Source organism: Mirounga leonina, unplaced genomic scaffold, assembly GCF_011800145.1.
Source record: "Mirounga leonina isolate KUSES-001 unplaced genomic scaffold, KU_Mleo_1.0 Mir_153, whole genome shotgun sequence".
In the NCBI taxonomy this organism is placed as follows: domain Eukaryota; kingdom Metazoa; phylum Chordata; class Mammalia; order Carnivora; family Phocidae; genus Mirounga; species Mirounga leonina.
This window is the reverse complement of record NW_023270387.1, coordinates 10,371,850-10,387,505: the sequence shown is the minus strand read 5'-3', so window position 1 is coordinate 10,387,505 and position 15,656 is coordinate 10,371,850. Positions and strand designations below refer to the sequence as shown.

Genomic DNA, 15,656 nt, shown 5'->3' with positions numbered 1-15,656 from the left:
ATAATCCCTATTTTACAGATGAATAAACTGAGGCTCAGAGAATTATTTAAGTTGTCCAGCATCATGAAGCCATTAAGTGGTGGAGCCAGGATTTGAATTTATGCTTGGGTGACTCTCTCCCCGTCATCTTCTTTATCTTTCTTGAAAGAGAATACCCCCACCCTCTTGCTCTGTTGGTGGGAATGCAAGCTGGTGCAGCCACTCCAGAAAACAGTATGGAGGTTCCTCAAAAAGTTAAAAATACAGCTACCCTGTGATCTAGCAATTGCCCTACTAGGTATTTGCCCGAAGAATTCAAAAATACTAATTCAAAGTGATACATGTGCACTGATGTTTATAGGAGCATTATCCATAATAGCTCAATTATGGAAGCAGCCCAAGTGCCCATCGATTGATGAATGGATAAATATGTGGTGTATACATATACACAGTGTAATATTACTCAGCCATAAAAAGAATGAAATCTTGCCATTTGCAACAACATGGATGGAGCTAGAAAATATTATGCTAAGTGAAATAAGTCAGAGAAAGACAAATACCATATGATTTTACTCATATGCGGAATTTAAGAAAAAAAGGAAAAACAGAGAGAGACAAACTAAGAAACAGACTCTTAACTCTAGAGAGCAAACTGCTGGTCACCCGAGGGGAGGTGGGCAGGGAGGGGGCGGGGGAGTGAAACAGGTGATGGGGATGAAGGAGCGCACCTGTCGTGATGAGCACCGGGTGATGTATGGAAGTGTTGAGTCACTATATTACACACCTGAAACTAATAAAACACTGTATGTTAACTAGAACTAAAATAAAAACCTAAAGAAGAAAGAATTCCCCCAGTGCCGGGCACACAATTCCGCCTGAAGCCCCACCTCCTCCACCCCGCCCTCCGGCCGGCCCCATCACTTTCCCACATCCGCACGGTTTGTCGAGGGCTCTAAAATGCCAGTCTTCTCCAGCCACCTCCTCACCTCTGCATCTTGCCCATCCCGACTTGACCTGCAGCAGCCTGGCCTCATTTTGCACCCCTCCCCTGCCCTTCGCCCGCTTCTCTTTGCCTGGGCAGGGGAGCACGTGGGGTTCTCAGGATTCTAGCCCAAGACAGGGTGTGTACTTTCTAACCCAAAGGCTCAGGCCCAGCAGGGTAAGACCTCAAGGGAAGCGCACTGCATCGGGAAATAGAAGACCCCAGCTCTCCTCTGGGCTCTGCATTGAGAGTAATAGTCCCTTCCCTTTGCAGTCTCCACCCCCCAGGAGCTCATTTAACTCTGCCCCGGCGGCTCCATGACAGGGGGGCCATCTGCTACTGTCCCCATCTCCCCAAACACGAGAGATATTAAATTCACCTAGATACGAAAGCTCCTGGTTGCTCCGTGAGATAATCCTGAGTTCAAATCTACTCTTTCACCTCCTCATTGTGTGATAGGAGGCAAGTCACGTCACCTCTCTGGGCCTCACTTTCTGTATCTATTCATTCATCCTACCATAAGAACTAAATTGGATACAATATGGGAAGTCCTCATGGGTAGCGTGACACACAGTACGTGTCCCATAGCTAGAGGCTATCCGTCCGTAATCAGCATCATTACCATCCTCCTCATCATTATCTAGGGTTTATTGTTCTCCGTCCCAGCCTCAGCTGCAAAATGAGAGCTTTGAACGAGCTGGGCTAGATCCCCTCCAACTCTGAGCGACCACCTCAAACACACACGCACACGCACGCACACACACACGTGCTGCCCAAGGAGGCCAAGCAAGGGGCCCCAAGCCCACAAAGCCACGTGACAAGCCTGGGCACCCTCAGGGTCAAGTTCAGGTGGCAGGGAGAGTGCCATGGTGGCTGAAAGGGGAGAGGGCAGGGAGTGAGGGGGAGATGGGGAGTGGCCAGAAGGAACTGCAGGCCGCGGGGAGACCTCAGGCCTTGAGTGCAGGCCCAGAGCCACCCCCCACCCCCCGTAGGCCTGGAAGCAGTGCTCCATAAAACCTAATGGATGTTTCAAGTGTCACCAGTAAGGGAAGGTCTGGGAGACAGAGAGAGCTTTCCTCCCTCCCAGGAACCAGGGCTGAGACATGGTGGCGGAGTGAGCAGGCCACCGGGAGCCTCGGGGACCTGGCTGGGAAGACAGGGCGTAGGCTGCACCTGAGTGGAGGAGGGGAGGACCGTGACAGCAGCATGGCTTTCCCTGTGACCTGGGGCTCTTCCCCTCCCCAGCCCCATGCCCAGTGCGTTGATAAGAGCAGGCAGCAAAGCCCTCTGCCACGGTAGCTTGGCCTCCCGGGAGGCTGGCGCGCACGTCCCTTCCCCCAGCACCAGCTTGTACGGCCGCAGGAAGGAGGACAGCGGGGCGGTCCCTGCAGTCTCACGTCCACCCCTGCTGAGGTGTCAAGCTCTGGGGAGAGGCAAGGCTTTGGGTCAGAGGCTAGGTCTGTAGAGGAGGCTCCTCCCTGAGAAGAGGGATTCAACGCCTGAGGTCCCTCGAGAGACTGTGGCCACGACACAGCCGGCAGGCGGGCTCGGCGCTCTGCCCAGGGGCAGCGAGTGGGTTCCGGGGGTGGAGGGGGAAAGGGTCACCTGATCGCTGGTGCCAGCCGCCTGGCTCTCCAGAAACGGGGGCGCCTGCTGTCAGGGGAAGGAGAGCAGTGGAAGGGGCCTTCCTTCCCCTTCACGCTCTTCTCCCCTCAGATTGCACGCGGGAGCTATCTCCGCCATCCGCCCACAGCCTATAATTCAGCCGCCCAGCTGCACCGAGGGCTTGACTGCTCCCACTGGGGGGAGGGCAGATTACGGGGTGAGTGAGGCGACTGGCAGGTGCCCTGCGGGTCCAGCTGCCCGGGTAGCCGAGGCGGGCTCCGCATGACGCTGTGCTGCCCCTGAACCCCAGGCCTGCCGTGAGGCTCCCTCCAGGAACGCTCACTCTCCCCCTTTACCATCATCCTTTCCATCCAGGCGTCTGTAACTGCAGTGTGCAGACGAATCCTCTGGGGTCAGGTGAGAATTCAGATCCTGACTCAGCAGATCTGAGAGGACCCAAGATTCTGCTCTTCTAACGGTTCCCATGCTGCTGAGGCTGCTGATCCAGAGACTATGCATGGAGGAAATCTTTAGAGTTGACATAGCTATTTTATATATATATATAAATCTCAATCTCTCTGGGCGCTGGTAACAGCCCTGTGGAAAGGTGGCGAATAATAACAATAATTGCTATCACTCTCAATACCTCTAATGCGAGGTACGTGCTCAGCACTTCATAAATCTTATCTCATTCAATCCTCACAGCATCTGAGTGAAAGAGCTCTTTTTCAGAATTTACAGATGAGAAAAAATCCTGACATTCTGAACTAACTCAGTTACTTGCCCAGGGTCATGAACCTAATGGGTGGTAGAATTAGAATTCAAGCTCCTGTCTTCTACGGCAGCCCCCTCCTCTAGCCACATATAAAGTTAGCAAGGACGAGCCTCTTTAGGGAGTAACGGTCAAGGGTAAAAGCTCTGGAGCGAGAGAGCGTGCTTGACTACAGCAGAAGCCCCAAGAGCATGGAGTCTGGGGCCAGACTGCTTAGATTTGAATCCTAGCTTTGTCACTTGCTAGCTTAGTGATCTTAGACAACATAATTAACCTCCCTATGCTTTAGTTTCTTCAACTGCGAAGTGGCAATGATAATACTAGGGCTATTATAAGGATTATATACACCAGGAGGTCTCATTGTACATACATATCTCATAATATAGATAATCTTCATAATAACCCTCGTATTATCTATCAATCTATCATCTACCCTCTATCTAATGAGATTACCTATAGTGATCAGTTAGAGAGTGTTTAGCACGGATATAAGTGATGTTGATCACTTGCGAAATGGGGATATTGATACTCAGGATAAAAACTGTCACTTAACCAAGTGCTTAGCATGTGCTGGACAACTTTCTAAGCGTTTTCCATATAGTAACTCATTAAACCTATAAGCTGGGTTTAATATTAACCATATTTTATAGTTGAGGAAACTGAGGCACAGAGTTCAAATGACTTGCCCAAATCACATAGCTAATAAGTGGTGGAGTGGAATTTTAACCTGGTGTGGTTCACCCAACACATATTGCCACACAGATTGTTGACTATGTGTCAGGCACGGTCGTAGGTCCTGGAAGCACAAGAGTGAACACAACAAACTCCCTGATCTCCCAGGCTGGGGTTCTCGGGGTCCTAGAATACTATATCCCCTAAGCACTCAGCGCAGTGCTTGGCACAAGACAAAGCCTCAGTGAACATTAGCTCTGCTTCTCCTCTTACCCCTCTCTTTCCCGGGGCAGACATCACCAATTGACCACAGCCTTCTTTCCCACAGAGCCCACTTAGGGCCCCCAAACCTGTCTCAAGACAGCACTTCCTCAGGTTTGCACGGAGACAAACCCATGTCGGCTCTGCGTAACCATGCTCTAGGGAAACAAATGGATGTTTCTGACCCCAAAGCCCGTGGTGTCCCCCACCTGGGAGGGAGCCGCAAGGTTAGGAGACAGGCGTGGGGAAGGCTTGTACGGGAAAGAGCTGAGAAGCTGAGATTAGCCAGGGAGGTGGGGAGAAAAAGAAATGCCAACAGCACCTCAACCCTCTTGCTCTTGGCCCGGAGCTCTCCAGAGAGGATGAGCAGGGTGACCGGGAGTGGGGTCTGCTCAGGGTCTGGCCGTCCCCATGCAGCCCTGGTCCCTAGGGCCACTGAGTAGGGCTGATAATCCTGCTAGGCCCAGGGCTTCAGAGGCTGGCATTAGGCCGGGGGAAGGTAGAGGGGGCAAGGCAAAGGGCAAGCAAGCCCCCCGCCCCTCCCCCACCCACCCCACGGATCTGGAATCTGTTGCCTGCCACAGAGCCCGCCCACTGCCCGGCAGTGCCTTCCCACCCCTGCAGAAAGCCCCGCTGCAATGCCTGCTTTATGGTCTCTGCCAAATGAAGCACAAACTTAACTACATCACCCCCCCGACAGGACAGGAGAGAGGGTTGGGGGTGGCACACTGGGCTGCTTCAGCCCCCTAATCTAATCACTGGCGTGGGTCATTTCAATTACGGACACCAGAGTGTGGTGGGGGGCCTGGCTGCTCATAAAAGGCTCCATGCTGTTGCTCAGCTAATTATGAAGCTCTTATTGTCTCAGCAGGTAAATAACTCAGGACTGAAAGGTTCGGGCTGCTGAGATGGAGTGTGAGCCAGGGAACAGGACGGGGAGATGCCTGTGATGAGCCCCAGGGCACAGATGGGGTTGCAGGGAGGGAGGCACAGCCATCCTGGAGGGAACAGGGCAACTGGGTCTCTGCCCTGGGATGATTATCCAACATCCAGGAATTGGTGGAGGAATTCCTTACCTTAAACACAAGACCTGAAGTTTACTAGAAGCCTCAGAGCCACGCTATAAGATAAAAATTTTAGGTCCACCTCCTTTTGCTAATCTCTCCTTTCTATGTATATTTAGATCCTTGAGAAGTGAGCACCGCCCCCCCTCCTCCGCCCTGGGAGCCAGGGGTCATACCATGCTGCCTGTCCCCAGGGCTGGAGCTGTGCTTGCTTTGGTTTGCTTCCTGGTCTGACCTGTCCAGGCTCAAAGCTGGACCCCAGAGGCTGGCTAGGTCCTCAAGATGTAAGGGTGAGGGGCTCAGCTTCCTTGACCACAACAGCTCCTCCCCTCTAGGACAGGCAGGGAGGCAGAGGGGGACCTCTCGAGAGGGGAGCGAGACCCTCCACCACCTAGTCATTGGCCGCACACGAGGCCCCACAGGCACCAGAGACCACAGCAGCAGTGCCTAGAAGTTATTCTGAGATGTAATGACGTATAAAATGGAGGGCTGCCTGTCTAGCCCAGGGCTGTGCTTCGCTAAGTCTTTATTTTAGACGTCAGTGAAGTCCCCAGAACTGGAGCTGTGATTTCTTGGTGAGTTCCCAAACTACCTTAGCTTCTGGGAAACAGCAGATGGTCGGAGCATTCACAGCTGGGAGAATCCCATTTTTGCTCTGTTCCTCAGTTTCCTTCCTCTATGAAACAGGAATCGTGAAACTTATAAACATTTGGAGGAGCCGAGCTAAAGCTGCTCTGTAAATAAGGGCTGCAGGCACCCTCTCTTCCTCGCACCGCACGGGGACTCTGTGCCCCTGATGTTTGTTAATGTTGGCCTTGCTTCGGGTCGCAGAGCTGAGCCTGGGGCTTCGAATGAATCCCTGGCCGCCGCGTTCAGATCAGGGGCACTTGGAGCTTAGGCAGAGGTGGTCCACCCTGGGGCCCAGCTTAGCGGCCAGGCTTCACTCCTCTTAGAGGCAGATATAAAGAACCTGGAGATGTTCTCCAGGGAGGCAGCGAAAGTGGGCTACACAGCAAGTGGAACGGGAAGGGCCTTGGGCAGCCCCCCCACCCAAAGCCCCCAGGAGAAGGCACGGGATGGCTTTAGTCCTTGGCCTGTGGATCCTGGAATAAAGGCACTTGTGGGGAGAACCAGAGCCCATACCTGGATTCTGATAGAGGTAGTGGAAGAAGGAACACTTCAGACTAGAACCCCGTCTGTTGATAGCAGGCAGGTCTTATTTTTATTTGGTGACGTATTATCTACTTTTCAAAGTACTGTTAAATACATTGCTTCGTTCTGATCCTCAAAGTTCTGTGATTTGGTAGAGTAAGTATGAGCAACCCCAATGCCAAACAGGGTAACTGAAGCTCTGAGACATTAAGCTCAGGGTCCCCTGGCTAGACAGTGATGGAGCCAGGACCCAAACCAGGTGCTTTCTCCAAGGACAGCCGGAGAGGAAGGAGACTCCGCAAGGGGGAGTTCATGGCAGGCCTTTTCACCTTTAATAACCAAGGAAGTGAAGAGAGCTCTAGGGATCAACGTAGAGGCTCACGGAGCAGGTGGAGACAGAGGAGGCCAGGAGTAGAACGGAGGAAGTGAGGAGGGAAACAGGTGGAGGGTTGCATGGACACTTCCTGTTCACAAACTTCTTATGTTCCTCATTTCATTAACAGCAGCAGTGGAATTTCATGGACAATTGGCGTTGAGCACTAACTGGGAGGTAATGAGAGCGGGAGGATGCAGGTAAAGGCTGTTTGAATTTAAATTCTTTTTCTTTAGGGGGATGGGGGGTGCGGGGTTTTTTAAAGGCAGTTTTAGCGCTGCAGAAAGTTCCTAGCAAACAGCTTTGGACTTTTGTGTCCTCTGCTGGTAGCATTAGGAGTGCTGGTTCTCGCTCAGCCTACCGTGGTCTACACAGCAAGCTCCCGATGGCTACCCTGACAGAGGGCAGAGCGACGCCGAAGCACCGGGAGTCTGACCTCGGGTAGACTCTCCCCTCAGACCTGGGAAGACACACGACACCTGCGTCCAACAGCAGCAGTGAGCTGGGACGAGCGGTTCTACAACAGCAGCTGCAGGGGTGCGGCGAGCAAAACTCTGTGCGGACCTGGGCAGAGACGGTGGAGGAGCCAAAACAGAAAACAGGGGACTCCTCTAGGAGTATGTGGTCTGTGTGACAAGTGATGCACACACACACACACACACACCGGAGGCCATAAAACGTTCAAAGAGGGAAGCGTATAGAATAAGGTAAAACTAAAGCTAGAGAGAGGGGACAGAGACATGGGATGATCGGGTGAAGAAGGTGGGGGAAGGCTGTTTTGAGCAGGGTCCTTAGACGGAGTGGCACACAGATTTGGTGACACAAAAGAATATGTGAGCTAGCTGGAGAGCCTGGGACGGAATGGCAAGCAGGTGAGCTGGCCTAGACGAAGCCTCCGTAAAAAGAAGCAATGGGAAATGAAGAAAGTCAAAATAAGAGGAAGGAAAATGTGTGGGAGACTTGAACTCTAACCTTTGAGTTCAGGTGACGGGGCCATGGGAACTGCCGTAAGGTAAGCCAGTCAGTACAGGTTCGGCCCCTGGAGAGTAAGAGCCAGAAGCTGATGAGTTACCCGAGTGCCCGGGGATCAGGGCTCTTCTGTCTTAACAAGCGTCTGTGGGTATAGATGGGAAGCTATGGGGCCACTGGGACTGTGATGGTTAGTTTTGTGTGTGAACTTGGCTGGGCCACAGGACCCAGATATTTGGTCAAACATTATTCTAGATGCTTCTGTGAAGGTATTTTTTACACGAGATTAGCATTTAAATCAGTAGACTTCGGGAAGACAGATCCCCTCCAGAATGTGGGTGGGCCTCATCTAATCAGTTGAAAGCCTCAAGAGTAAAACACTGGCTTCCTGGAAGAAGCGAGAATTCTGCCAGCAGACACCCCCACCTCTGCTTTGGATTCAAACTGTAACTATTCCCTGGGTCCCCGCCCACCTGCAGATTTTGGACTGGCCAAGCGTCCACAGTCATGCAAGTAGTCTGGGCTGAATTGTGTTACCCACCCCAAATTCATGTGGAAATCCTAACCCCCAGTGCCCCAGAATGCGTATCCAGAGTAGGGCCTTTAAAGAGGTGATTCAGGTTAAATGAGGTTGTTAATGTGGGCCCTAATCCAATAGAGTTGGTGTCCGTATAAGAGGAGGAATCGGACACAGATATGGACGTGCGCAGAGGGAAGGCCACATGAGGATGCAGGGACCAGTCAGCCAGTTGTGGGCCAAGGACAGAGGCCTCCGAAGAAACCAACCCTGCTGACACCTTGATCTCAGACTTCCAGCCTCCAGAGCAGTGAGAAAAGACATTTCTGTTTAAGCCTCAGAGTCTGTGGTGTTTTGTTACAGCGGCCCTAGCTGACGAATACAGGACAGTGGATTATAATCTCCTGGAACCCTAGGTTCATGCATGAAGCCTGGCCCCCAGCTCGGTGCCTTACACATGGTGTGTGCTGACCAGGTGTTGTGTTGACTGGGTCTGAGACGTCGGCTCCCGGTTTCCCTCCAGCAGTGATACAGTGCAAGGGAAGAGGCGCTCAAGGGAGACAGTGGGAACTAGAGCTTCAGGACACGGATGAGGTGCGAATCTTGCATTCTGCTCTGTACAAGGTTGACCTTGGGAATCAAGTCAAGGGAAGAAGGATCTGTGGCGGACGTATTTTGTATTCTCTGGTGTGCCCAACGTAACACCTAGAACTTAATTGACACTCAGTAAACATTCTGAATGGCTGACCGAATGACCTGGGGGGTGAAATGATCTTTCATTTGAAAAAACAACCCTCCAAACACACATGTATGTGATGTACCTAGAAAGGCTCTGAAAGAGATTGCTAATGGTGCTCACTCTGGGGGAGTGACGTGGAATAAGAAGGCAGGCTTCCTTTGCACTGTATACCCTGAGATGTCCGGGCATTTTCATCATGAATGCCTAATCCTGGGTCATTCAGTACCTCCTCCGGTGTGAGTACCTGCACTGAAGGCCAAGAGGCAACAAGAGGTGAGGAGCTTTTTAACCCACGTGCCCCTTCCGCACGGCCCACAAAACCCTCCAGCCTGCCCCAAGTGCTGAGAGAGCAGCAGCTTCGGGGCTCACGAGCTGCCCCACAGTGCCCAGAGGGAGCACAGGGTGACGGTATAGAGGCCCAGCATGACGGCGTAGGCTTGAAAGAGCAGTCGGTCGAAACGTTCCAGGAGGGCCAGCCACTTAACCCCCTGCCGGTCCGCCTGCTCCCAGGTTTGGAAGTAGGTGCTGATGGACTTAAGCTGGAACCAGACTTCCTTCAGGCTCCCTGGCTGCACCTGGTGCTCTTGACAGATCAGGGGCTCTGCATGAGAGAGGAAAACATCCTGGGTGAGCTGGGGGCTCCCGAGGCCCCCTGGGCTTCCTACTGGAGGCGATGGCCTCATCCTACAACGAAGGTTTGTAGGCAGAACAGGGCAGGGGATTGGGTTGGGCTTTGGGGGAGGTAGGGCTGTGCTCAGGGGAGCTCTGCGGAATGTGGCAGAGCCGGGTCGTGCGGGAAGCCTGTCTAGGTTAGAGCCACCCAGATTTTCTGAGCTGGGGGCCGGCCCCACTAACTCCATCGGAGCTTTAGGGGCTGGGATGATTATTTTTGTTTAATTGTGATATGATTTACATATAACATTATATGTCTCATGTGTATAGCATTATATATATATATAATATATAATCTATCTATCTATCTATCTATCTATCTATCTATCTATCTATCTATCATCTCACCAGAGTAAGTCTGGTTAACCTCCACCACCACACAGTTACACATTGTTTTCTTGTGATGAGAACTTTTAGGATATACTTCTTTAGCAACTTTCAAGTATACAGTAAAAATACAGAACGCTTCACAAATTTGCCTCTCATCCTTGAGCAGGGGCCACGCTAACCTCTGTATTGTTCCAATTTGGGTATATGTGCTGCCAAGGCGAGCACTGGGATAATTCATACACTTGCTCACATTAAGCAGCAGGAACCCAAATACATACAAGCCAGCGTGCACACACACCAGCACTCTATTATTCCAGAGGCAGTCGCTTGGTCACTTCAGCTAACTGGCTAAAATTGGAAAATACAAACAAAAATAAGCAAAGTCAACTGAGGGCCTGACCTCTAAGCTCAGGTGAGGCTTTCTGGAAGGTCAGCAGGTCTCCAGATAGGTAATACCAAACGCAGCACAGAGGCTAAGAAGCAAGTATTTCAAATTTTTCGCACAGCTGGACGCATGGCCTGGTGCTCCACCAACGGGAACCGGTGCGGAGAGTGATCAGGCAAGACAGGGTGCGGACCTCGAGGCTTCTCACAAACCTGGTATCCCAGCAAGCTGGGCTCTGGGATCCATTCTAGGCCCATCAGCATCAGTGTCCCCTCGAAGGCACAAGAGGGGCCACTCCTGCCCATGGCTCCACTCATCATGGAGGAATCTGACCAGCAGGATGGACTTAAATAAGCTGATAACCAGGAAGGCCATGCAGACCGTGAAGAAGACTCCTGAGGGAAGGAACCAGAGGACGTGTGCTTAGCCACAGTGTCTGGGGCCTCTCCCTCGCCTGATCTGAAATGCAACATCAGATCTGTGACAGGAGTCATGGAAGATGGGCGCCTGGTGTCCCCAAGGCTGCTTACCAATCAGAGGGGTACTCAGGGTGCTCCTTGGCATCTCGTCGGACATGTTGACCCTGAAGACGGTGTAGCCCACCAGCACGCTGCTCTTGAACACAATCCTGATACGGCAGGTGGGTGGTAGGTAGAAGCTCCCCAGATCCACAAGCATTAGGAAGATGCTGGGAATCAGCAGGCTCACAACATAGACCAGCGGACGCCTGCGAATCACCACCTGCCCAGGGACAAGGCATCCACTGAAAAGAAGGTCTGTGCTGAAGGACTAGAACCCATAGCCAAGAACATTCCCTGACGTCCCAACATTTTTGCATAATGTGAAAAGACTATGTAGTTTAGAAAAAGGAGATTATTTTGTGGTTTAGAAAATAGAAAAAAAACCCTTTAAGCTTTTATGTGGAGCTATGTTACTAATTATAATAAGAAGTGTCTATTTATTTGCCGCTTGCTGTATGCCAGGCACTAGCCTAAGTGTCTTCTCTGCCCTGTCCTGTTCAATCCTCACACCCATTCAAAGGACTGGTCATTATTATCTCCATTCTACAGACAAAGAAACTGAGGTTCACAGAGATTGAACTGCTTGTTCAAACTCACACAGCTGGGGGCGCCTGGGTGGCTCAGTCGTTAAGCGTCTGCCTTTGGCTCAGGTCATGATCCCAGGGTCCTGAGATCGAGCCCTGCATCAGGCTCCCTGCTCCGCGGGAAGCCTGCTTCTCCCTCTCCCACTCCCCCTGCTTGTGTTCCCTCTCTTGCTGTGTCTCTCTCGGTCAAATAAATAAATAAAATCTTAAAAAAAAAAAAAAACCAACCAACCAAACAAACAAACAAAAACCTCACCCAGCTGGCAAGTGAGAAACTGTGTTAAATCGACGTCTTACACCAAAATCTTTCTTCTTACGTCACTTCTACAACACATTGTACTGTTTTCGGCATAGCCTGTCCTCTGTGGAACATGAGCGTCTCAGCACCTGTGTGTCCATCAGAGTCTGGGCACGACCAAATGGCACCCCTGGTACCTCTGAGAAGGGCTTGGCAAAGAGACGGCTGACAAGGTATGGGCAGGCAGAGGGCAGTGCCCAGGTATTTGAGCTGTCCCTACCCTGGGTCCTAAAGGGGCCTCGGGCTGGGAATGTGACTAGAATCTGAGGAGAGAAAGCTGGGTGGAGGTGGCCACCACACTGTGGCTTCCCCCTCCCTCTTCGGGGCACAGCCAGCCTGGTGGTGATTCCATAGGGAGAAAAATGGACAGATAAGCATCTGACTCACTCTTCCCCTCTCTCCAACCTCCTGCCATTCCGTCCCCTCTTCCCATCGGTCAGTGGGGCCATGGCTCATCTCCAGGAGCACAGAGCAGGTGGAGAAGTGGATCTAAGTGGGGGGACAGCCGAAGATGTCCAGCAGGATGGCCGGGCATACAGAGCTGCTGAATGGGTTTTGTAGCTGGGAATTGGAGACTAAAAAATTGCTGTTATTGCCATTTTTGTACACCTCTCTTGTCTGGGATGGTGATAGGAAGTATCTTTAATAAACACAAACTATTTTCATCAGAATGACAGGATTGCTTCCCCCCCCTCCCCCCCCCCCCCCCGACCCTTGGAGGGCAAAAGCAGCAACGATTAAACAATTCCTCATGGGGTGGGGGCGGGGGGCGCCTGGGGGCTCAGTTGGTTCAGCGTCTGCCTTCGGCTCAGGTCCTGATCCCGGGGTCCTGGGATCGAGCCCCACATTGGGCTCCCTGCTTGGCCGGAAGCCTGCTTCTCCCTCTCCCACTCCCCCTGCTTGGGTTTCCTCTCTCGCTGTGTGTCTCTGTCAAATAAATAATTAAAATCTTTAAAGAAAAATTCCTCATGGGGCCAAAAATAATACCTACCTTATTCATGTTTATTGAATATATGAATGTCCTGAGCCCTTCACTGTTGGATCTGGACATAAAATAATGGTCTGAAGTCTCCCATTTCTCTGATCCACCAAACAACTGAATGCTTTCTATGTGTCAGATAACATGTGAGATGCTTTTACACATATGATGTGGTTTATTTAATTCTCACTGTGAGCTTGTTGGCAGGTAATAGAACACCCCCACTCTAGACTCTTAAAAACAAAGCACGGCTCCTGAAGTAAGTTGAGTAAGTGGAAGAGCTGGGCTGTGCCCCACATCTGGTTCCAAGCCCAGTGTCCCTTCCGCCACAGTGTAGCTACAACTCTTGGTCTGAGCAGACATCCGAGCTGAGTTCAGGGTTCTTCTCCCTCATCTCTGTCTCCCACTCCGCAAGGCAAGCACACAGAAGGAGCCCAGGCAGAGGCCAGGGATGGAGGAGAAGGGGGTGGGGAAGAGCTTGGCTGGGTGAGACCAGACATCTACCACCCTGCAGAAGCAAACGGGGCCCCCAGCTGTTGGGTCTGGGAGCATATCCCAACCCAGTGGAGCTTGGGAGGCCAGAGCCAATGGGAGGACTGTAGTCTGGCTATTATCTTTCACATTGAGCATAATTGGCTGCAAATATCTAAACGAGGGCAACACTCATGCTTTGTAATAATTTGGTTAAAACACATTTCTACCACAGCGTAGTCAACAAGAAAAGCAACAACCAAACGGACTGTCACCACTCTGGGCCTCGCGGCTGTCTTGGTCATACTATGGAAGAGATGGCTGTGGTTAGCAGGGGATGGGAGGAAGGGAGCTGGATGGTTGGGGTCCACAGGGGTCTTGTGCGGTGCGCCCTGCCTGGGCTATGTGGAGTGGGGGTGGGGGGTGATCAGCCTGCTCTCTCTAGGAGGGAGAAGTGGGAAGACTCCCCTAGAGACTTCATGGCAGGTATGATGTGAAGAGGATGAAAAGCGTTAAGAACACCACCCTAAAGAAAGCCCAAGTAGGCAGGGTGGTTAAGCAGAAACAGCCCAGACTTAGAGTCATGGGATGTTGGGATAGGGTGAATGCATTTTGCACATGTGATGGACATGAATTTGGGGGAGCCAGAGGGCCAGAGGGCAGTGGACTATAATGGGCTGAGTAATGGCCCAACAAATACAGTTGACTTGCCCAGTAACACACAGTAGATGAGCTCCAGGGCCCCTCAATTCTAAGTGCCCACGTGTGCTAGTTTAAGTGATCCTAGCTGCATGCCTTGATTTTCCTTTTTTAAAAAAGCACTTTACTGGGGAGCCTGGATGGTGTAGTCAGTTGAGTGTCTAATCCTTGGTTTTGGCTCAGGTCTTGATCTCAGGGTCGTGGAATCAGGCCACATGTTAAGCTCTATGCTGGGCGTGGGGTCTGCTGGGGATTCTCTCTCTTCCTCTCCCTCTGCCCCTCCAATCTCTCTCCCTCAAAATAAATAAATAAACCTTTTTAAAAGACTAATAAATAAATAAATAAGCACCTTACTTTTGCTTCCTGAGCATCTTGGCTATGATTGAGATTGGCTGTCGTATCTAAATAACATTGCCGTGTCACTAGCAGATGCTTAGGTGGTTCCTCTCTACCCAGAGGCTGATGCAGAGAGTGAACATAACCTTGCGCCAGAACCAAAGATGGCTCCCCAGTTTCATCAGACCACGTGCCCCCCAAGGTGACGGGGGAGAGGTGTGACGAGCCAAGAGGCTGGGAGGCAGGCTGGCTTCGTGGGCATACAGCTTGGGAAGTTAGGCAGGGCCCGGCGCTTAGAAGGGCCTGGTGCTTGATTTCAGGCTCTGCTGGTGCCATTTGGAAACTCATAATTTTTGAACAGGGAGCCCCACATTTCCCTTTGTCCCTGGCCTCACCAACCATGTAGCCAGTCCTGTCAGGAGGATCTTTGTCCCTGGATATCAACAGTAGCTGAAAGTAGAAGGGAAACATGTAGCCCCAAGGGTAGACAATTAGCTCTGCTGTCACATAAAGCAGAAATCTCCCCTGCCTATGTTTGGCTTATACAATTATACAGTCAGATAGGCCCTCTCTTTGGTTTTCTTCAAGAAAAAAGGACTCCCTTTTTATTTAGGAGCAATATTGATTTCGGAGCAGTATTACTTATGGACTAGACTAATTTCCTCCACAAGCCCAGCGCAGCCTAAAGAAATTCAACATTTTATCACATAGCTTTCAGAAATGGTTTGTTTTCGTATCTCGTTTGATCCTCAAATCCCTTTATTCTCTTGTTTAAGGAACATTAATTGAGCATGAACAGAACGTCAGGCACTTTTTAAAATAATGGAATTAGAACAGTTAATAGGATAGGTTTCTGCCCCTCTTCATCCCATGAAATCAGCAACTGGACTCTGGTGGTTGGATGCTTGAGAGTCTGCATGTAGAAAGGAAGTTTGCTCCAGAATGGACCATACCCAGAGTCTGTACCTGATTTAGATGATGAGACTTGGGACCTTCTGAGTTTATATTTAGATTATATTTTGGTCTCAGAGTTGGTGCTGAAATGGGTTAAGACATTTAGGGATGTTGGGATAGGGTGAATGCATTTTGCACATGTGATGGACATGAATTTTGGGGAGCCAGAGGGCCAGAGGGCAGTGGACTATAATGGGCTGAGTAATGGCCCAAGAATTAATGTCCTTCCTGAAAGCCAAGAATGTGACTTATTTGGAAATGGGATCACCACAGATATAATTAATTGGTTCAGATGAGGTCTTACCTCAGTAGGGTGGGCCCTTATCCCAATAGAACTGGTGT

The 15,656-nt window shown here is 51.0% G+C and overlaps 1 protein-coding gene and 1 non-coding gene across 5 annotated transcripts in view; both read right to left on the bottom strand.

The window, feature by feature from the left end:
• Window positions 1-6,556: 6,556 nt before the first annotated feature.
• The window catches only part of HTR3B (5-hydroxytryptamine receptor 3B), a 52,669-nt gene continuing 43,569 nt past the window's right edge, over window positions 6,557-15,656 (bottom strand). For all 4 annotated transcript variants that reach the window (XM_035008981.1, XM_035008980.1, XM_035008978.1 and 1 more), the window contains 3 exons: window positions 11,003-11,213; window positions 10,685-10,867; window positions 6,557-9,686 (listed from right to left, as the gene is read on the bottom strand). In XM_035008981.1, the coding sequence (XP_034864872.1) occupies window positions 9,451-9,686; window positions 10,685-10,867; window positions 11,003-11,213 (630 nt within the window). In that variant the 3' untranslated portion in view covers window positions 6,557-9,450. The remainder of the gene's footprint in view (window positions 9,687-10,684; window positions 10,868-11,002; window positions 11,214-15,656) is intronic.
• On the bottom strand, window positions 10,209-10,312 carry LOC118013569. Its single transcript, XR_004680056.1, has one exon. It is a non-coding gene; the product is annotated as a U6 spliceosomal RNA (small nuclear RNA).